Consider the following 22,889-nt stretch of genomic DNA (forward strand, 5'->3'; position numbering starts at 1 on the left):
GTACAGGCAAAACATTGATTCACAGTGGATGATGATGATATGTTGTGTTTAATGGCGCAAGGGCCAAGTATGACCAAAGAGCGCCATGCCAAAAGGTAATTTTAACAATGTATTGTGAATGCAGTGGATAGTGGATTTATCATGGTAAATGTGACATGGCTGTAATTAGGCCTAAAAACTGTCGCTGTAAATGGCGTAAAATAAATAGGTACTAAAATGATGACACTGATTAGGGCATGGACGATGGCAATTGGGTTTCGTTAAAAAACATGATGGTACAAGGCAACACATAACAGTGATAGTAGAACCTCAAGAGAGCCCTTTTATTAGAAGGGCTGTTAGTCGTGTGCTAAAAATTTCCTGTCCAAATGATTTTGAGAGTATCTGTTTGCAATAAAAACTGTAAGACTAATTTCATGTTAAAAAGCGGTTCATCACTAAGAAAAAATGCAGGGTGAAGAGGTGTATTTTCACGATATGCAGAAGGAAAATACTTTTTCCTCTCTGTTTATATTGCAGGGCATTTAGTAAGAACATGGAGTACTGTGAGACTATTGCCGCACTTACCACAAGTCGGGGGATCGCCTCCAGTCAAGAGATAAGAGTGAGTACCGTATGTATGGCCTATCCTTAGTCGGCAAAGAATTACTTCCTTGTAACGTGCTGTTTTCCCACTGATCCAGTTCCCCAGTTTTGGTTTTATTATGTGAAGCTTATTCATTACTTGTGTATCCCACTTGCCTTGCCAATGATTCCTTAATTTACGGCGTAGAAAAGGCTTTAGGTCTGTCGCAGGGATGGGAATATTTCCATCTCTGTCGTTAAAAGTTACGGATGTAGCGCTTTCGTCAGCTGCTTCGTTCCCTTTTATACCTTTGTGACCGGGTACCCAGCATATGACAATCACTTGATTGCACATATATAGGGCGCACAATAAGTGATACAGCTCATTCAAAACGGAATTCTTATGTTTTTGTAAACTAATTAGTGCTCTCACGACACTTAACGAGTCTGTGAAGAGAACAGCCTTAGCGATGTTTGTGAGGCTGATGTGTTTAATAGCCGAGAGCATAGCGTATGCTTCCGCTGTAAAGATGCTTGTGTGTGGGTTTAGTGTCCCAGATATTGAAAATGATGGTCCAAGAGCTGCGTAAGCAACACCATCAGCAGACTTCGAAGCACCCGTGCAGAATTCAGCACAGGAATACTTCTCTTTTAGTTCAAGAAAATGTGATTTTATGTGAGCCTCAGGCGCTCGTTTCGATATTTCTAGGAAAGATATGTCACATTGGATAGTTTGCCACTCCCAAGGCGGTGGGAACCGAATAGGAGCCATTGGGATATTTTCTACAAAAGGGACGCCTGTTTCTTCTGACAGTGCTTCCACTCGGAGGGACAGAGGAGGCCTGATGGCTGGGCGGTTACGGAATAGCCTGGCAGTGGACAAGTCGCTAATTGCAAAATGACATGGATGCTGAATATCTGATTTAACTTTCAAGGCGTAAGAGAAAGATAAATATGCTCTTTGTAGATGAAGAGACCATTCGTTGGATTCAACGTACAGGCTCTCTACAGGACTAGTCCTGAAGGCACCTGTAGCAAGACGGATACCCAAGTGGTGAATCGAATCTAACATCTTCAAGGCACTAGGCGTAGCAGAACTATACACTATAGCACCATAGTCAAGGCGTGACCTTATCAGACTTTTATACAGGCTCAAAAGGCATCTTCTGTCACTTCCCCAGGATGTACGGGACAAGAGCTTCAGAAGATTCATTGTCTTCATGCACTTCGCCTTCAGATATTTCAAGTGGGGGATAAATGTTAATTTAGTGTCTAATATGAGGCCCAAAAATTTATGTTCATGGCTCACTGGGAGCTGTTGTCGATTAAGATAAATAGTGGGTTCAGGTAATATACCTCTTTTGTTCGAGAAGAGAACACACGTGCTTTTTTGCGGGTTTAACTTAAACCCATTCTCGTCAGCCCACATTGACAATTTGTTTAGCCCAAGCTGCACATGTCGCTCACAGATGGAAAGACTACATGATTTAAAACCTATTTGTACGTCATCTACATACACAGAATAAAACATTGTACGTGGTATGATAGTATAAAGTGAGTTCATTTTTATAACGAATAGAGTGCAGCTAAGCACGCCACCTTGTGGTACACCTGTTTCCTGTGTAAATAGACGAGATAGCACATTACCAACTCTGACGCGGAACGTGCGGTTACACAGGTAACTTTGGATGACATTCAGCAAATTACCTCGGACTCCCATTTCGGCCAGATCACGGAGAATTCCGAACCGCCACGTCGTGTCGTAAGCCTTCTCCATGTCAATAAATACTGACAAAAAGAACTGCTTATGTACAAAAGCATCGCGAATATTCGTCTCGATGCGGACAAGGTGATCAGTTGTGGATCTACCTTCCCTGAAACCACACTGTAGGGGATCTAATAGTTTGTTACTTTCAAGAAAATGAAGGAGACGCCGGTTAACCATTTTTTCAAGGAGTTTACGTAGGCAACTTGTCAACGCTATAGGCCTATAGCTGTTGACTGAAGTTGGGTCCTTGCCGTCTTTTAGTATTGGAACAATTATTGCTTCCTTCCAGGCGGATGGAATGTACCCGGCAGAGAACACAGAGTTGAAGAGTGACAGTAGTGTTTTGTGGGTTTCAGGGTGTAGGTGTTTGATCATTATATACAATATTCTGTCACTTCCTGGAGCGGACTTGTTACAGCCATTCAGCAGCCTGAAATTCCGCCATGTTAAATGGGCGGTTGTAAGGTTCGTTGCTATTTCCTTTCCGACTCAGAGGCAGTCGTTCCGCTTGTTGCCGGTATCTCAGGAATGTGTCTGAATAGTGGGATGAGCTAGAAATCCTTTCAAAATGTACCCCTAGAGAGTCGGCTTGGTCAATGAGTGTATCTCCTTGTGTATTTACCAATGGTAGAGGATGAGTTTCGCGGCCTTTTATTTTGTTTACCCTGTTCCAGGCTTTTCCCTCGTCTGTATAAGAATTAATACTAGAGATGTATTTTTGCCAGCTTTCCCTTTTGGCAAGGCGGCGCGTTCTTCTACCTTCTGATTTTATTTTCTTGAAGCTAATCAAGTTCTCGGTAGTTGGGCAGTCGCGAAGGCGACTCCAAGCCTTATTTTGATTTTTGCGGGCTTCCTTACACTGCTCATTCCACCAAGGAATACGCCGTTTAGAGGGTGATCCATTCGTTTGAGGGATACATATTGATGCAGCATCAGTTATAAATGCCGTCAAATAAGATACTATATCATCGATTGAGAGAGTACAGATCTCATCCCAGGTCAAATGTGTGAGCTCTCTGTATCGTTTCCAGTCAGCACAGTCGACCTTTCAACGTGGCAGATGTGGGGAACACTTATCGCCTTTTGTTATTCTTAGGATAATTGGGAAATGGTCACTCCCATATGGATTTTTAATCACGTCCCACTCCAGGTATGGAACTAGTGTACTTGATGTTATACTTAAGTCAATGGATGAGAACGTTTTGTTAGCCACGCTGTAGAATGTGGGTTCTTTTTTGTTTAGTAAGCATGCATTGGAGGATAAAAGGAACTTTTCTAATAAGCGCCCTCTCGTATCACAACGAGAATCTCCCCAGAGGGTGTTATGTGCGTTTAAATCACCTACTACAATGTAAGGTTCGGGGAGTTCTGCGATAAAGCTCTGGAATTCTATTGTGGAAAGTTTATGGCAAGGAGGGATGTACAGAGAGCTAACTGTTACTAACTTATCAAACAGCACGGCTCTGATTGCCACTGCCTCAAGGGACGTTTGCAGATGTAAATGTTGGCAGGCGATACCTTTATCAACTACAATAGCAACACCGCCTGACGAGGCGAGAGCGTCACTGCGATCTTTAAAACCTGCGCAGGAGTTCCTTAATATCATCAAGATTATGTAATAAACCTCTCACATTCCAATGCATTATCTGTGTGTCCATATTGGAAGTGTTTTATGGTGTGTGTCAAGAGATCAATTAGGTTGGCTCAAGGGACCTTTCCAGGCCCCTTGATGCGGGGTATTTCTTTTTTCTTGGCGCGCTCCAGGGAGCCACTCCAGACGCCGTTCCTTCGGCGTCTGAGACGCCGGGGAAGTTTTTGTGACATCCATCGCCTCGTCAGAGGCGCTGGATGACGCCCGCTCAGCGAGCACGCGCGGGGGTTTTTCGGGCCTGTCTGCACGAGCAGTGGCCCTGGGACCAGCAGGCTCGGAAGTCTGCTGGCCCTTCGTGGTAGGGGGCGGATGATCAGTGACTGCTCCCGCCAGGGGGGCTGATGGCGTAACCGCCGTCACACTCCGTGTGACTTGCGCGGCCGCCAGAAGATGTGGCGCTGCCCCCCGGCGCGTCACATCACTGTAGGACGGATTCGATTGGTTGTTGACACTAACACGCTTGCGCGCTTCTGGAAAAGAGATGTTTAGTTTTACCTTCAGCTCGATTATTTGTTTTTCTTTCTTCCATGACGGGCACGATCGCGAATAGGCGGGGTGGTCTCCGTCACAGTTAGCGCAGTGGGTTGTGGAAGAACAGTTGTCTGAAGAGTGGTCTTTAGATGCACATTTTGCACAAGTGGCACGCCCTCGGCAGCTCTGAGACCCATGTCCAAAACGCTGACACTTGAAGCATCGGCGCGGATTGGGAATGTACGGTCGTACGCGTAGTTTACAATATCCTGTCTCTAATGAATCAGGTAGTTCACTTGTTCCAAATGTTATTATTAGATGCTTTGTTGGAATTTCCTTGTCGTCACGCCTTAACTTAATTCGTTGCACCTTTACCACGTTTTGGTCTTGCCATCCTTCCAACAGCTCGCTCTCACTAAGATCAAGGAGGTCGTCATCAGAAATGACACCACGCACAGTGTTCATAGACCGGTGGGGGCCCACAGATACAGGAATGTCACCAAACGCAACAAGTTTCGTCAGTTTGCTGTATTGGAGCTTGTCACGCACTTCCAGAAGAAGGTCGCCGCTTCCCATCTTAGTTACTTTGTAACCAGAACCGATTGCTTCTGTCAGGCATTTTGCGACCACAGACGGGGATATTGTACGGACTGTCTTGGTTTCGTGTTGACTATGTATTACGTGGTACTTGGCAAATATTTCTTTTGGTTTGAAGAGAAAGTTGAAGGTTTCATCGGTGCGCCCCCTCTTCAGGGAGCGATCAGGGAGTGTGGGGAAATTTGAAGCCATATATAGGATTACTGTATTCGGAAGGAATGCCCGCCGCCCACCTCGGAGCCCAACCTGGGGACGTCACAGGATTAGAAAAATTCTATTCTGCGTACGCCAGCGGTACGTTCCCACTATAACCTAATATATATATATACCCAAGACTGGATATATTACACAAGGTTAGCCCTTGCCGCCCGGAAATACGGAAGTAATTAGAAGTCAAGAGAAGACAGGAAAGATGGAAAAGTGGGAGAGAAAGACGAAGAATGTAGAGGAGGACAGGAAAAGGCGACTGCCGATTTCCTCCAGGTGGGTCAGCCTGGAGGTGCCGTCTATGTGAAGCCGAGGCCGAAGAGGTGTGTTGCCTCCGCCGGGGGGCCTTAAAGGTCCAAACACCCAGCATCGGCTCAACCTCCAGGATCCCCCTTTCCCCAGACACGGCTAAGCCGCGCACGGCTACACGCGGGAGGGTCCAACCCTCGTGTGCTCGGGTACGTGGTGTCGCAACACACCAAACGCCTGCTTGCGCAGACGCCCCTGCGGGGGATTCACAGTGGAGGAAAAGAACTAGGAAGCTCACCAGCAAGTATGCGGCCTGTGGGGTGGGCAACACAGCAACAAGGAAGGTCAAGCGGAAAGTCAGAGAGGCTGAATTAATCTCATGGGTGGCGGCAATGGAAAAGAAACCTGCCATGAGTAACTACTTAAGAGGAAAAAACGAAATTAGGAAAGAAACCATTTATGATAACTCAAAGGGAAGCTCATTACTTTTCGAAGCGAGATCGGGATGCCTTAGAACACGCACCTATAAAGCGAGATATAAGAAGGAAGAAGAAGCATGTGCTTGCTGCGGAAAAGCTAGGGAACGACATCATACAAGCTTCGGCCGCTAGTTTTGTTAGAACGAGAGGCACTACGTCTGTGCTTAGGCCTTCCAAAATACGTTGCAAATGCCGTATTATACATGGAAGCAAGAATCCCACCCATATTATGCCGATTTCACCTTCTGACCGTTCAGACCTTCTTAAGGCTATATGAATCACCATTAAACCGTCCTCAAATTATTTTCATCTCCGATCCAGAATCATTTTTTCCTGTTCATTGGCCCAGGTTTCATAGACCACAGATTATATTTGTGCAAACATTACTTGAACCACTAAATGTGCAAATTCGTGATGTGCTTCCTAATAATACGCATTCAAGTTACCCAGAGATCAGGTTCGACGACATTTTCCCGAACCATGCGAAACTACTCCCTTACGGCATCTTAAACGCCATGTTGCAAGACCACCTAAGCACCCTAGAAACAAACATTATCATTGCAACAGATGCCTCACAGTGTGAGGAAAAAGCTGGCATTGGAATATTTTGTCCTGCGCTCGACTGGTCTTTTTCTTTAAGATTGCCTGATTTTGTGCCTATTTTTCTGGCCGAGTTGTTAGCAGTAATCCTAGCTTTACGTAAATTAGACCAAATGATTACAACGGCTGCTATTCTTACTGACTCCCTTTCTGTATGCTCTTGCCTTACCGCTACTAATGAGTCACCCATATGCTAAAACTCTTCCACTTACTAGTTCCTGCCCATGTGCAATGTATTCATTTGATTTGGGTGCCTGGTCATAAAGGTTTGTTTTTTAATGAAACTGCCGATTCACTGGCAAATGCATCACTATCCGGCCCTGTTCTTCCTATTCTACCAGTGACAGCACAGATCACGGCGGCAAGATTTCGGATGAGATCAATTAGATTAGCCTTATCAAACCCACATTTGACAGATTTTCCAGAGTATAAACACCTGGTATTTCCCTGGCATAGCGAATCTTGTTACACAAAGGTGCTTGAGGTCTGCCTCACCAAATTACGCTGCCGCATTCCCTCCCTAAATTTCTATTTACACAGGTCGGGTTTGGTTCCCTCTCCCCTCTGTTCTTTCTGTGAGGAGGAGGAGACGATACAGCACTTTCTTCTATCTTGTCGCCGCTGCGTTAAGAAAAAGATTATTGGAGATACCTTTTCGAAGAATTGGCCTGGACTTGACAGAACCTGCAATTCTTTCGTTCGGGGCGTCCACTTTGGGATTCAGCCACAGGGATGCATGCTTCGCTGTCCAAACATTCCTTACAGAATCTAAACGAATGCCCTGCTAAATTCTATTTTTTTATTACTTTTAAATTAATTATTACTCATTCAACAGCACCTTCCTGATTTTATTTTAGCCGGTAATTCAACCCTATTCAATGCTATTCCCATAGATATTAGGAAATTTATGCTCTATATAATTTTGGAATAATCCACCCATTTCTTGGCCAATCCCCCATCGTGGGTAGGAGCCACACGTGCCACAGGCTACAACAACAACAACAAACGACGGAGCATATTTTATTAGAATGTGAAGACGTCTACCCAGCGGTCGATTTAGGCACCACTGGCCTCCTTGAAGCCCTCAGCGGGAGCAGTGGTAAAGCAAACAGGTCCGCAATAGACATTAGTAAGAGGCGATTGGAGGATTGGTGGAAGAAAAGTAGGGAAACGACAAAAGACGGAGACGTACAAAAGCACAATTCGCAATAGGGGATCAGAAAGTTTGGCCGTGGTAGTTCATAGTGTTTTTTTTTTCTTTCTTCATTGGTTAACCTAGGTAGGATATTAGGCAGCATAGTAGCAAGAGCTTGGTGGCGCAACCCACCGCCCCGTTCCAAAGGGGACGCTCATAACGTCCATCCATCCAAATGGATGAAACTTCGCGTGCGGACATCCATCCTGTGGTCCATCGCGGAGAGCCGATGTACACCCCTCGCACGCGCAGGCCTCCGTGAGCCCCAACCCACAGATCAGTCCGTGTTCTAGCTTTGGTCTCCTGGAGGCGCCGCCAATAATGCGCAATAATGACACGTCGTTACTGTTAGTAAAAAACACGCTTGAATAAATATAATTACGTCCAGCCGCCAATTTGTGACGCTAAGTCCAGCACTACCGCGCCCCGCGACGTTTTACTATGGACGTCAGACTCTGGAGTTTTGCAAGACACGTAGCGCCACCTGCCGTTGCGAAGAGGCAGTAATTGAGTAGTGCGAAGCCCGACTCCCTTGCTAAGTTGCCTATGCAGATAGCAACTGCGAAACAACGATTTAACTAGATTTTGGTCCATATTGCGAGTGTTTTGCGCATTTAACACCCAGACAGAGAGCTATGAATTTCTACGCTAGTCGGACGCGCCGCCGAAGTGCCATAAAGCGCTTGCTGGCTCACTCTTCAAACTGATGGCGGAAGCGACGGCAACCACGATAGCTCCGCGCGCTACGAAGAAACGCCGCAATCAACGCTACTGTTGTGTTGTAAATCGCCATGAACGTGAAGGGCAGGATAACAACGTTCAGTTTTACCGATTTCCATTGCGATCGTATGAAGGGGAAAGGCGAGAGCGCTGGATACGGGCCGTTCAACCTGTTGGTTAATCGGATTACTTGCATTCCCCACAACACAGCGGCTCGCATGAGAAAGTGCGACAATTTTGTTATTCTGTAATTGTGTTGCGTGGCCCTGACGGAGGACCGTGGTAACCATGCGAAAACTCAAGCATCTGCAGCCGCCACTTCGTTAGTAACAGAAAAAACAACGTTGCGAACCATCCTCCCAATGGGCATGTGAACTCCTCTGCACATCCACTGGACTACCGATTCTGGATATCTTCGTCATCCATAGGACGTCCGCAGATCGCCTAAGGGCGTACGGCGGACATCCACAGGACTACCAGGCGCATACTAATTGGCAGTCCGAGGGGTGTCCCGCGGATGTCTAGAACGGATATACGGATGTTCCACGGACGCAAGAATTTGTTTGCGTTTTCATTGCTAAACGTCCGTCACACATCCGTACGACGAACCGTGGACCATTAAGGGATGTCTGCAGGATGTTCATTTTTATTTAAATGGGCTAAACAGCACAGTTAGCGTAAACATTGGCCTTCTGTAGAATCTGTGCTGCTAAGATGATGCAGTACTGACATGTACTAATGAAAATACAACTTGCACCCATGGAACGCAGACTCCAAAGCAAGCTAAGTTTACATAAAATGGAGAGACAATCACTTTCACAGATATTTTTATTCATTTCTATTACAAAAGCTCGATTTAATACAGAGAGTCGCTAGTAATGCAAGTGTTACAAGTATACAAACACAGAACTGGTCACGAGACAAGATACTGCAAACCTATAAGATTCAGAGACAGAATGCATATGACAGTCCTGCATTATAATAAATGACAACAACTTATTACCACAAACTAAGACAAAGGCTGCAGGTGACAGCTTTTACAGCAGTACATTAAAATTTCCAGCCCCCAAGTGCTACAAGAGTGAAATGAGATCACATAATATAAGAACGTCTACTAAGCACCACTATCGCGATAATACATATTTAGAAACATCAAGGTAGGCAGGACCAGGTGTAGCCCTCAGTGTACTTCAAAAGCATGGTACACTTCTTTCACTGCAATACACTTATTCTTCACCTTAACATCAGGGAACATGAAAAAAGAAGCACAGAATGCCACATGGAATACGAGACATGAAGAGAGCACAGGCATTGACTGTTTCATTAGCGTGAATGAATCGTGAGGTGAGGCTCGTCGAATCCCAGAAAAAAAGTTGGCAATCAGTACGCTATCACATTTCACTACATTCAGTAATGACTAAGGAACATAAAGGTACTGGCAATACTCACACCTAAAATATCACACAGCTGAGACCTAAATTATTTGGACCATGCCTTTTTTCAAGCAGCTTTATCTAGCAATACCTTGGAAACAGCAAATGAACTCAGGCTCATAGAACCGGAATGGCACCGTTGTCCCCCACGGAGCTCTCTTGCACAGATGGACAAAACATGGGACACATTCACAGATGTTAGACAGAGCAAGCAATCATAAACTAAGAGAAAGCTTTAAAGGGGCACCATCGTACAAATAAAGTAATCATTATATTTTATTTACAGCAGCTATATTTTTTGCATTACAAAGCTGTAGTGACCACATTTACCTCACTCTGCGGAATATCTTCGGGAACCTCTGGGATTCGCAGCTGCTTCAGAGAGCTTGGAGAAGGTTGCGAGTCACTTTAATCCGAGTCTGTGTGTACAAATGGTGCTCGGCAGCGTCTTTTTTTAACCATGTCAGGGTCACTGCTCAGGTCCGATGTGAACTGACTTTTATTCAGCTTTTTACGTGCATGATCGTATGTGGCTGAACAAGAAATGACAATGCAATGGTCAAGTTTTTACTCTCATTTTGTTCTAAAAAATCACCATGCCAAAACATGGCTCCCACCAATAACCCTTTTACAGAAATGTCAAACTGTTTCCACGTTGATTCCACCGGGTGTGATTTTTTTCACCATTGACGTAAGCTTTTCGGGCTTTGCGTGAGCTGGCCACCAACACTTGTTGTCGGAGATCCAACTTGTAAGAACAACTTCCACTTCTTCAGCTTTGGTGAATTCAACAGTGGCATAACGCATCTGAAGAAAGAACCCATGCTTGAACAAGTTCGACAACTGTGACCAGTAATAAAATCTCAATGTTGTTACCACCACAATATGGCAAAACACCTCCTATTTTGTACTAGGAAAGATACATAATAAATTAACAAACCTGACTGTCAGCTCAAAAATTACCTGCCTGCAACAGCCACGCCAAAACAAGAATAAAAACATTTCTTCCATGGAACGAGTTACCAATTTACGAAGCAAAAGACTGCAAACACTACTCTATGAGAATAGTTTGTTTAATGTGAATAGTGTAAACTTACAATCACCTGACATTGCAATACAGTGCGCATATTTTAATATATTGCTCCAAATTAGCCTAGGTCACAAAGCTGCTAATTTTAGGATTTCTTTAGTAATTAGATACCTTGACGGTGGGGTAAAGGCTCAATTATACAGCTGTGCTGTATGTTTAGGCATTTACAAGCCAGTAGTTATGTTTAGGAGATCCCAAAGTATTACTTGTATTAAATTCCACATTTACAATCTCACCAGCTAATATAAAAATTTTCAATTTTATCATGCGTTACTATAGAAATTAAATATGCATACATTGCTGCCTGACTCACGAAGTGGAAAGCCATTCGCACCGAATCTCAATCGCCCGGAGTAGTCGCGGTCACAGAATGTGGAGTCCCCTGAAAGTGTGTCATATTCTGACGACTCGGGTTTCTGAACGATTTCGTTCACGTTAACACAAGGTACGGTTTCCAACCGTTTGCACAAGGACTGCGAAACAACAGATGGACTGGTCGGAGAACACTCCTGCCCGGTGCACGGAGAATAGAGAAGTTGAAAGGATTTCTTCGTCTCCCGTGCCGCTGTCTCTTCAGCAAATCTCTTGCGAGCTCTCTGCATACTTTGCGTGCGCTACAGAGTATTAATAGTCAGTAGCAGCTCCCAGCGACGTATGCGACCGCAAACAATCGCGTACAGCAGCGCCTCCTTGCATATATGCGACTAAAAGAAAGCCGCTCACGCGAACTACTGCGCATATGTGGCCTGTAGAACATACCGACAACACATAGTATAGTATAAAGTCCAGGCACGCTTCAGCTTACCTTTTCTGTGGGGCCAACCCGGCCAGGAGCCCAGGAGAAAGAAACAACATCCTTGAGCACCTTGCGCAGCCGTAGTGACAACTGAAAATGGCGCCTATGCACTCACAATAAACGCGCGAAACGCTCGCCTTCGCGCCTTTTTCGCACGCCAAGTTTCATCCTAGACGTCAGCGCTCGCATGGCGCTCGTTTCTCTCCTGGCGGAACGATTGCACCTCCCACAGGTGCACGTTTTCGCCGCTTCCATTCAAGGTCGCGCCCGCGCTTAGCTCGCGCTGCGCGCGAAACGTCTCTTGTTTCCGACGGCGCCTCCTCGGATGACTGGAAATTATTATTGTGTTGTTAACTGTCACAACAGCAGTGTATACAAAAACAGGGTTAATGCCATCAGTGAAATTCTGCCCATCCACACTTTCAAAAATACTGCCAGAAGGATGCCCCAAACGATAAATAGAAATAGTCTCCCGCGAAAAAGAATGCAGGCTATGCTAAGTTTCAGAAAAGATTGCGCTGGTAGCATAATGGGTACGCTTGCGACGCGTTTTCTGCGTTTTTAGGGATGATAGAAATATTTCTGAAGTTTCCAAATGAGAGGCTGCTGTTAATTATTATTTGAAAAGCGTCGTAAATGGACGTCAACTATACAATGGGACAGTCGGTCTCTGGTCACATCGATATCTGGCGAGCGTGATGGTGCAAAAAGGATATGTTTGATAACGCGTAAGCACTCTAAGCACAGAAATGTTTCTGTGGCTCTGCAAGCAATAATAATGAGACGGTCACACAAGCTTGGTAGCTTTTACGATCACGCTGTGCTTTAGAACCAGTCCACTATAACCTGCCTCCGTGGTAGCCTGTATGCTCTCCACCAGAAGAAAAAAATCCCATGGGCAGGTAGAATTCGATCGAATTTGGTTTATTTTATGCTGCATGTTTGAGGACTCATTGATATTTCGCCGACAAACGTTGATGCCTCTACTGAACAAAGTTAGCTGTAGTTAGCTTGAATGAACTCAAGGCCGGTTCTACGTTGATATTTGCAAGTGCAGAAATGCTCAGCAACAGAGCAGTTCGTCACTCAAGTCCGAACGAAGTCCTGCTCGGGACATTGGCGAAATGTCCAGCACGAATGACCTAAGGATGTCCGCAGGAGGATAAGAACTGGATGTTGAAATTAGTCCGATAATGATATCCACTGGATGTCCCCAGGACGACTGCTCTAGGACTTGGACGTCAGGATCTTATCCGGACGTCCGAGGGAGTTTCAATGCCCATTGGGCTGCTTATGTACCATCGATATCTCCACCTTTTAACAGACGTCCGCGTCCGCTTGACTCAACAAGTGGAACGGGGAGATTTGGCAGGTCAGCGTAACCAAACATTTTGGTTCGTTTATGAATTCAAAATCCTGTTCTAGAGCATCGTCGTATCGCGAGCACATTTCTACTTTCGGTATTTTGCATGTCCTGCGCCGATACAACAAGCACGCTTCGCAATGTACTGAGCCTGCTCGACTGCGTTTTTCAAATGTGAGCAATAAAGTTGCTGTATAGGAGCACTGGATGAGTAATTGCGAGGTAACGCATGTGTGTAAAGAAAAAACAAATGTCGCGTTTATTTACATTTATTTGTGCGCGCTTGTTGCTCGAAGCGTCTGCGAAAAGTTCAAATTAAGGTACTGAGCGATGCTGTAGCTCCTGCGAGAAAGAAAGATGCAGCGCGTAGGCACTGTAGGAAGCTTACTTTCGTTATGAGAGCTGTTCGCTGCCTTGGAAACCGTTTTCTGTCTGCTGCCCTGGAAAAGGCTATTAAAAGATTTACTCTCTGTAAATAATTGCGAGACAAAACATTACAATAAAATACATAAAAATATAGGAGATACTTAAGTCTTGTGTTCAGGACATATTCAACATGAACCAATTTGAAATCCTTAGATTTTTATGCTGATATGCCTATAGACAAACCTGATGCTCTCCGTACTTGCGAGTTGCAGCACGCCGAAATAACACTTGAGACTTTATTTTATATTGTACACGTACTTCGCCCTGCTGAGCTTCCTTTCCGAAGCGTGGATAGGCGGAAGAAGTTTTCCAGGTCCTTGATTTTTAGGAAACCGTGCCTCAACACAAACGAAAGAGAAGGGTCCATTGTGGTCTATGCACCTTCGCTTGCGGACAGCTTTTCTTGCACTACCCAGTTAGCGCCAAGGCTGCGATGGGGGCGCTGGTGACGGGTTTTTCCGCAGCGCCGCCTGGGCAGAGTCTGAGGTCTATATATGCGGCCCGGGCTCTACCACGGTCGCCACTATAGTTGCTCCCACAGAAACATCTGTGATGTTATTTACAAGGTACATCGCCGTAAGGCGCGAGAAAGTTATGATTTGCCAAGACTGACTTGGCACGAGGGCCGCAGGTGCGAGACAGTCTGTCCGACACAGCGATCGCCAAATCGGAGGTCAGCAGTGCCCGCTGCTTCACCTATTTTGCCGCGCCGGCAGCCAGCGTCCGAGCGTAAACAAACTCGACCCCACTCCGCAATGCCGACACGCCTAGGGACAAACGCCTACAACGCGCAAGAAACCTTCTCCGTAGTGCCTAGGCAGAGTCATATCACGGCCGCTGAATGGACCAAGTGCGCATAGACGACCGCACGCCAAGTTTCATCCTAGACGCCAGCGCTCGTTTCTCCCCTGGCGGAACGATTTCATCTCCAACGGGTGTAGGTTTCCGCCGCCGCTTGCCTCGGTCGCGCCCGCGTTCAGTTCGCGCTGCGCGCGAAACGTCTCTTGTTTGCGACGGCGCCTCTTCGGATGACCGGAAATTATTATTGTGTTGTTAACTGTCACGACAGCAATGTAAACACGATTCTGCCGATTCACAAGAAAATGGTACGAAATAAGCAGACGACACACATGGATTACTGCGGTGCGCCGAGCGAAGTAAACAACTGGAAAACGAAGCGAGCTCGTTCATTGATCACTCCTGAGTGTATGACAGTTTTTATATGTAACCCACATGAATTTAATAATTACTCGGTACATAATCCTTTTATTCATATAAAAACTTTTAAGTTGTTCGACGAGCGCTTGTCCTTTCGTCTTTCTCGTGTTTCGTTTATGTGTGCGCTGCCCAAGAATGGAAACCACTTCTGTTGTATGCGCTAGCAGTGGCCGAAGTTCACGCGTGCCGAGAAAGTGAATATGTGCACGATGCATTGAGCATGACCAGAGTTCATTCCCGCTTCACCACTGCACCGATCGATCGAGTTGCTGGACGATACACGCCCGCGTCTTGGTCGCGCCGGCATTGCTGAAGCAGGAATGATTACTAATACTTTCAACTTCCGTCTCTTGAGCACTGTTAAAAAATGGCCAAGCTGTCTACACTGCTGCTTCTATTCCATATTGTAGGGGACGCACTAGTTAAAGTTGTGTTCGCATGTCATACTTGTGCTATGCAGCGACATATTTTTGAGAGCAGCATTCCGGGCAAGTTGGTAATCCATTACTTAAATGATATTGCGCGACAAAAAACGACACGGACGTGAGAGACGACACACCAAGCGCTTGGTGTATCGATGACATGCGCTTGGTGTGTCGACACACCAAGCGCTTGGTGTGTCGTCTCTCACGTCCGTGTCGTTTTTTGTCGCGCAATATCATTTAATATTTTGTTTATTTCCGCACAGTGTCGATGGAAGACCGTTGTCGCCATCAGAGACAACACGGATTTGTAGCAAACATATTGTGAGAAACTGCAAAAATGACTTTAGCTCGTATGTGCCGTATGTATGTGCCGCATCGTATGTGCTGACGATTTTTCCGGCGGTACATACGATGTCGTTTCCAATCACCTGCTCAGCGTCACTTACATGGTTAAGCAGACGCTGCCCTTTCGCCGCATTGCAGCCATAAAAACAATCGTCAAGCGTACCGATCTTCTGAAAGGCAAATAGAAGCGTGTACAGTCTGTTTCACACTTAGGGGAAAACTCGGAACGTATTGCATCGCGATGCGGCAAGCAATGGAGTCGTGCGGTGGCAGCAGCTCGAGCAGGCGCAGACGCTCGAGGGGCGGAGTCGTGATCTGCGTCGTCTGCTACGGCGGCGCGCGCTGGCCGCATTGTCGGGAAGCGTGCTACTGTCAGGGGCAATGCACGTATATTTCTTCACTGTGTGTGCTACCGTAATAAGCAGCGACAAGACGCACTAAGATGTGCGCGCAACGTGTTCAGTCTTTGTTTGACTCGAAAGGAAAACAAAGCACTCAACAATGATAACTATGGGAGTCGAACACGATGAAACAAACGGATACGATTAAATGAATGTTTTAGGTTCAGACAATGAGCTGGAAATGATTTTTCTCGACAATCATTCGCTACACCAGACAGACTCTGCCCGCCGGCGGGGAATTGGACACGTCACGCACGGAACTTCAGTATCTCGTCATGTCCCCAGCGGCAGCGATGACAGCGCTCATCCTGGAAGGAAGTGAAGTGCAGAATGACTTGATCAGGTATGTGTTCATTCGCAGCACGTCTCAGTCGCTGACGATGTTGGATCGAAGCCTATCCTCGGGCGACTGATAGAGGGGATGGTGCGCCAGCGATACTTTCAACGAGCCCCAGACATTTTAAATGATGTTGGCGCCCGGGGATTGAGGCGGCCACTCCAAGAGAGTGACTGTGCGCTCTTCTAGCAGTTGTTGCACCACACGAGCAGTGTGGATAGGCGACCTACCGCGTTAGAATATATAGTCGCCTTCCAGAAACGGGCCGTCAAGAATGTATGGAATCAGTACGTCGTCTCTGACTGCCCTGCAGCGATGAACTTACCTTCGAGGCATATCAGTTGGCGTCGCACAACGCATAGTAAAGAATACCGGCTCATTTCACGCCGTAACGATGAGATCGGCGCCCTGCAACTGATAGTAGAACGTTTAGCAACAATGCGGCCAGCGCGCGCCGCCGTTGCAGACGACGCCGTTCAAGATCCCGCCCCTTGAGCACCTGCGCGAGCTGCTGCCGCCGCCTGACTCAAGCGCTCGCCGCATCGCGATGCAATGCGCTCCGAGTTTTCCCCTTGTGAAACAGACTGTACACCGCCCTTCACGCGCACACACGTAGGCACACACCGCGCGCGGCGCGAAACGTGCCCAAACACGCGCAGTGCAGGAGGCAATCAAGGCGGCGCGAACGAGAGATGGGAGAGGGGTACCACCCGCTAATAGAATTTTGCTTCGCATTCGGTGCTCTCAACACCGGCGCAGCAGCGCCGCTCTCGGTGCCGTTCTAGCGGCCGTGATCATACATTCACCATTGTTCACCTCGCCCCATGGAGGAAGGAAACTCCGTGCACGGCCGCTCGATGAAAACGCACAGGTGCGGCCCGCCGCGTCGCGCCACGGTCTATGGGCGAGAGCGTGGAAGCGGAGTTTACAGTTGTCGCCGCGTTTCGCGAGGAAGGCGCTAGTTGTCGGGGAGAGCCCGCGCGAGGCACTGGCGGGAAGGAGCGAGCATTAAAAAGGGCGCGCAGCTCAGTGGTTTTAATTTTTTGTTTTATTCGCGCGCATCGTTTATTCGCGCGCATCGTTACTGTTTAGTGTCACTCAAGATAGTTCACGCCTGCGTGATCTTCTATGCTTGCGGCACAATGCCGCGCAACTGTTGCGTGCCGCTGTGTACGACGAATGCTTCGAAGAACACCCAAATCCGCTACCACGAGTTTCCCTAGCGACTCAGAACGCAGGGCAGCATGGCTGCGAAACATTTCCCGGGAGGGACCTGGCGGGAAAGGAACAATATAGCAGCCAAATGACAGGTCATTGGTGTCTGCTCTGCATTTTACAGAGCGCCACTACAAGGCGACCGCCAAGTGGTGCTTTTGCCAAGTGCGGTGCCGACAGTGTTCCCCAGTTATCACAGCTACATGAGCACGAGGGCCACGTCAGCTCCAAGGAAGAAGTGGCCGCGCTATGAAAGAAGATAGGGTGATCCGCAGTCACGGGCAAAATGTGCGGGCACTGTTGCTTCACATGACGAGCCTGTTAGTCAAAACGACCGGCTCACTGCCTGACAGCAATGAAACCGTAATGTCTAATAACACCGAGCCAGTGGTTGAAACCTGTGCTGAAATTGCATCATTTGCAGATGCATCATGCCAAACTTCTCTCAAGTTTGAAAAAACGGCCTTCGCTTGAACGCGCCGCGTACAAGCGAAGGCCGCGCGTCTTAAAGGAGCGCTACACTGCAGGCACTTCAAGAGAAGGTCGATGGAGCTGAGGAGCGCGCACAATTTTTTGAAAAGAACAAGGACATTGCCTATTTTACGAAGGTACTCGATGGTGTTGCACAAGGCGACAAGACTGCCGAGTTCATTAGGAACCAAGTCCGCAGTATCTCCATGAAGAAGCCTAAATGTGGCAACGTCATTCTAAGAGAGTGTGTAATTTGGAAGGCTTGCTCAAGCAAAGGATATATGACCATGTAAGTTCCAGAAATCTTTCTAAGCTTCCTTGCCGTTCAACACTGCAAAGATATATATATGTACGTTGGCCATTCAACTGGTGAAATTGGCGTCACTTCGATGATAAAGGAGCGGCGGTGTATAGAATTTTTTCTTCAGCACCTTTTGCAATGCCGTGAGCTGACTTGCAGAGCGGAGGGCCGTACCATGGAAGTGTGCAACGTTTTCCTGAGAAAGCTCTTGCGACCGGTCCCATGCAAACTGGGCAGGAGATATTAACCTCTCAGTTGAGCGACTTGTACGCCTGGCGCAAAAGCCTCTCGCCAGGAAAGTACTGCGCCTGTGATTACAACAACACAGAGTATTATTTTTCCTACACGGACAACAAAGCAATTATAACTTATCCGTTGCTCTAGCTCGTCTTCTTTTTTCTAGAGTGAAAAACACAATGCTTCAGTAAATACAAGCACACTTGTCAACAAGCGGCTGTGCTGTTGCAGAAATAACTGTTGCATAAACGAACATCTTCGAGAGTGTACAGCGCAACGGCAAGGAAGGAGGAAACAGAGAGACGCGCACAATGCGAACTAGCTCAAGCAACCACTTTAGTTACAAACGAACAGTTGCTATATTTTGGTGGAAACATCGCCGACCTGGTACATTCGATAGTCACGCTTACTAATATGATTAACACTATTAAAAATTTATTATCGCCCTTTAAATAGCGGCGAGAGCATGCGAGCTGCGCTGTCACGCTGCGATCCGCCGCAAATATCTCCGGCTGCTCTCCCCTACTGGTGGCGCCGCTGCGGTGGCCCGGAACACTAGGCGAGCTACGCCGTCTCCGCCGCATACGGCAGGCCGCACCTGTGCGTTTTCATCGAGCGGCCGTGCTCCGTGCCTCGCCATGCCTCGCGCCGCCTCGCGCCTGCATGCGCGCCTGCGCACAAACATTTGCCTTGGTTGCCAACTGCTATACCAACTACTTTAAAACATTTTGCAATATTAATAAAAATGTGTACTTTAATTAAAGCGTAAGACAACCTTCTTTTATATCGTTGCTAGTTAAACAGATTGTCTAGTAAGATTTGATTAGATTTGATATATTTCAAATGTTGCTAGTTTAATTTATTAAAGTGACGTCACTTCCGCGCTGCCGTTGGTTCTGTGTGGAGTCGTGTGGGTAGCCGCGCGTCGCGCTGCTACTAAACAGCATTGCACGCTTGTTGACTGCGGCACGTGCCGGTGGGCGCGTATCTCGAACGCTTCAGTGATTAAAGCGCAGAATATCAGCTGTGCGGCATCACTGCTGGAAAAGACAGACTGTCGTAAAGACAGCCTCAGCGTGAATTACCATGGTAAGGCTGAATTTTTTCGTAGCGGTTCACGGAAGTTAACGTCGCTTTGACGGCGGTCCCTACCGTAGCGCATGAGACGCAAGGCACGACTCCCTGTTTAGGCAGGGCTTTATTCTTGTGTTTACTTGTGCATACATTATTTTTAGCTTGCTGCGTGTGCTAACTCCATAGCGATCTTTGTTCTGCATATTTTGAATTATTTTTGCCTCCGTTCGTGTCGCTTAGTCTGCTGACATGCGCTCATGCAGCCGATGGCGAACGCGGGACAAGTGTGGCAAATACGTTTTCAGTTATAAAAGACTTTTAAAAATGAAGATATTTAAAATCTGCTTTGTCCTTGATTACACGTGCATGTAGTGTGCTTAGTGTTCACTAATTGCGCTAAGTTCGCACGCGTTCAGTCCATACTACCCGCGTGGTTTGACGCAATTTGACAAACCATGGACAAGCAAAGAAAGCATTAGGCCTAGCTTTGGTTTCGTGTGTTCGTACGATTTTATAGGCGCGGCTTCCAGTTCTTAAAGCAGTTATATAGTTGTCTGTAGGTACTGAGTCGTGTTCGAGTAAACAGACTCCGATGCCCAAACTTGTTTAAGTGTTGGACTGGCTGCGAGCTTGAGTGGCGTTAGGTGCGCAACACTTGAAACGTGCACTGACTGTGCAGGTGCTACTCGCGAACAAAATTTATCTGGTTGCTTGTCAGCATAAATTAAAATCTGAACGGAAAAGTCGATGAAAACTGTCCTTCGTAAGATTGAGACTGCGAAGTGCCGTCTTTTCAAAGGGGTTTCTTAGCTGCAAAATGGTAGAGGCGAACGTGGAAAGACGCATGTTTAAATAAAATTATGTGGATAACTTTTGTTATATACGGGGTTTGATACATATGTGGAAAAGCCGGGATAGCTACAGTATTTTGAAACACCCCGTGTGTTGGCATTGAGGCGATTAGACGCTTGTTGCTAGCAACATAACAAAATTGTGATTTTGGTTAAAAAGAAGCAAACGAGACGGTGCGTTACCATTCCGCAAAAAAGTGTGAATATTCGAAACTTCTGAATAACGAATCGAATATTGCCCTATTTGATTCGGACCTCGATTCGAAGTCACTATTTGTAGATTTGAATAATATATGAATACTTCACGTCATTGATTGTGCACGATACAAGATTGAAGAAAAAAGTACGATAACTTTCATCCTACCCGCAGTGGGCATAACCTACTAGAGCTCGCTTTCCTGCAAAAGTACTATCACTCGAAACTAAATTTGTTAACCACGGCAATTCAGCATTGGTTATTGTATGGTCCTATTTCCAGATGCAGCATCAGTGTCCTCTCATTAGATGAAATCTGAAGGCATTTAATTGCAACATATTTGATACAATAGTGGCACCATCTGCTGCGACCATTCGAACTGCAAAAAAAAAAAAAATCTGCCATTGCAACAAAGGACAAATGTTTATTGTTAGTTTCGTAAAGTTATTCATGCATGTTAATTGGCTCACACACCTGCCCTACTGAATGTTATATGCTAATGCTTCACTATGTATGGTTTGAAGAACAGCAAATTTACAAATTGCTTAGTTGTTCCTAATGCTCCCTTTCTGATTTTAATAATGCTTATAATGGGTACTGTAATGATGAACTGCAATGAATGCGAAGGGGAACCGAGGAGAGATATTTTTGTTAATCACAACTCACTTGAGGCCCTCACTATGGCAGGTTTGATATCTTCAGGTAGCATACAATGGTTTATTATTCAGCTGTCTACTGCTAAAGCACACATACTATGTGGCACTGTCTGTAAAAAGGATGTTCTACATTTGCCGCATTGGCCTGAGTGGTGCTGGATAACACTCCCAGGGTTACACATACATAAATATTCGAGAATGTGGACATGGGAACGGCCGACGGCATAGGAAAGTTGGTAGTGAAATGCAAGCATGAGAGAGAGTTTAAGATGGCGCAAGCGTTGGGGCCCCCTAATCCATAACTAGAGGCACTAGAGGCAAGCTCTTTCATCCACTTCCCTTTATCATTTGTACACTTTAATGAAACCTACAGATAACTTCCCCTGTGCTTTCCTTGGCTTCATTATCTGTTGGCTTCATATAAGTCTTTATTGATACTCATATCATAAGAAGCCAACAAACAATGACACCAAGGACAACATAGGGGAAATTACTTGTGTTTAATAAACGAAATAAAGAAACGATAAATGAATGGAAATGAAAGTGGATGAAAAAACAACTTGCTGCAGGTGGGGAATGATCCCACAACCTTCGCATTTCGCATGAGATGCTCTACCAATTGAGCTACTGTGGCGCCGTTTTCCCATCCACTTCCTTGGTTATTTATTTTTCCTAGTAGAACCCTGGGAGTGTTAGCCACTGCCACCACTCACAGACCTTGGCTGCGGACGTGGAACATACTTTCTGCTGCAGGCGTCACGAGAATGTGATCTTTTTGGGTGAAGGCAACCGGTCGATAAACCCACACATGCTACCTGAAGGCATCAATGTTGCCGGATTCGAGATCCTCGTTATGTAGTAAACGAGAAGAAAGGAGGTTAACCGAGGGGCCCGGCTTTTATTAGTCATATCATAAGAAGCCAACAAACACTGACACCAAGGAAAACATATGGAAAATTACTTGTGTTTAATGTTGCTCGCTTGGCGTGGCGCGTCCACAATAAGCGGAAAGTGCCGACACAGTGCTGTGCCAGCCTCTGTATGTATGTCACGGGCATTCTCGAAGGCTGCCGGTTGCATTTGCTACGTAAATGGGTGTGTGTGTTTACTGTAAAGTTAACACATTTTTTTTTTTATTCCAGGGAAGAACTGTTTACCTTTCAGTCAAACAGGAAACAAGAGGCAGTGCATTCAGTACAGCAGCATAAACAACCTCCTTGCTCAGTTATCGACGGTGTCAGCGATGGCATACACATTTTCGCAAGACAAATACACAGCCTATAAGTGAGTGCTTATGCTGAGCACAGTTTTATCTACTGATACTTGATAGCACACGCAAACTATAAGCATGATGAAGTTAAAAGGGACACTGAAGCGAAACAATAAATCAGTTTAGACTAATGAAGGATTGTTTGAGAACCCTGTAGGCAGTCATTTCAAATAGTTTGATTATTTGACGAGAAAATGAAGGTCCAAGTATCAGTATTTGAATTCCGCGCCGAAACCCTAGTGCCGGTACGTCAGCGTGACGTCAGGAATTCCAAAGTATGTTT

At 46.2% G+C, this 22,889-nt stretch overlaps 1 protein-coding gene and 1 long non-coding RNA gene across 2 annotated transcripts in view; one reads left to right on the forward strand and one right to left on the reverse strand.

The window, feature by feature from the left end:
* Positions 1-9,315: 9,315 nt before the first annotated feature.
* LOC140215327 (uncharacterized) lies at positions 9,316-12,289 on the reverse strand. The gene is made up of 2 exons (XR_011892286.1): positions 11,830-12,289; positions 9,316-10,741 (listed from the first exon to the last, which is right to left on the reverse strand). It is a non-coding gene; the product is annotated as an uncharacterized lncRNA (long non-coding RNA).
* A 7,181-nt stretch (positions 12,290-19,470) lies between these two features.
* LOC126548564 (piwi-like protein 1) overlaps positions 19,471-22,889 on the forward strand; it is a 153,946-nt gene continuing 150,527 nt past the window's right edge. The window contains exon 1 of the mRNA XM_050196791.3: positions 19,471-19,648. Coding sequence (XP_050052748.1) covers positions 19,646-19,648 — 3 coding nt within the window. The 5' untranslated portion in view covers positions 19,471-19,645. The remainder of the gene's footprint in view (positions 19,649-22,889) is intronic.

This window comes from Dermacentor andersoni, chromosome 1 (assembly GCF_023375885.2).
Source record: "Dermacentor andersoni chromosome 1, qqDerAnde1_hic_scaffold, whole genome shotgun sequence".
NCBI classification, from domain to species: Eukaryota; Metazoa; Arthropoda; class Arachnida; order Ixodida; family Ixodidae; genus Dermacentor; species Dermacentor andersoni.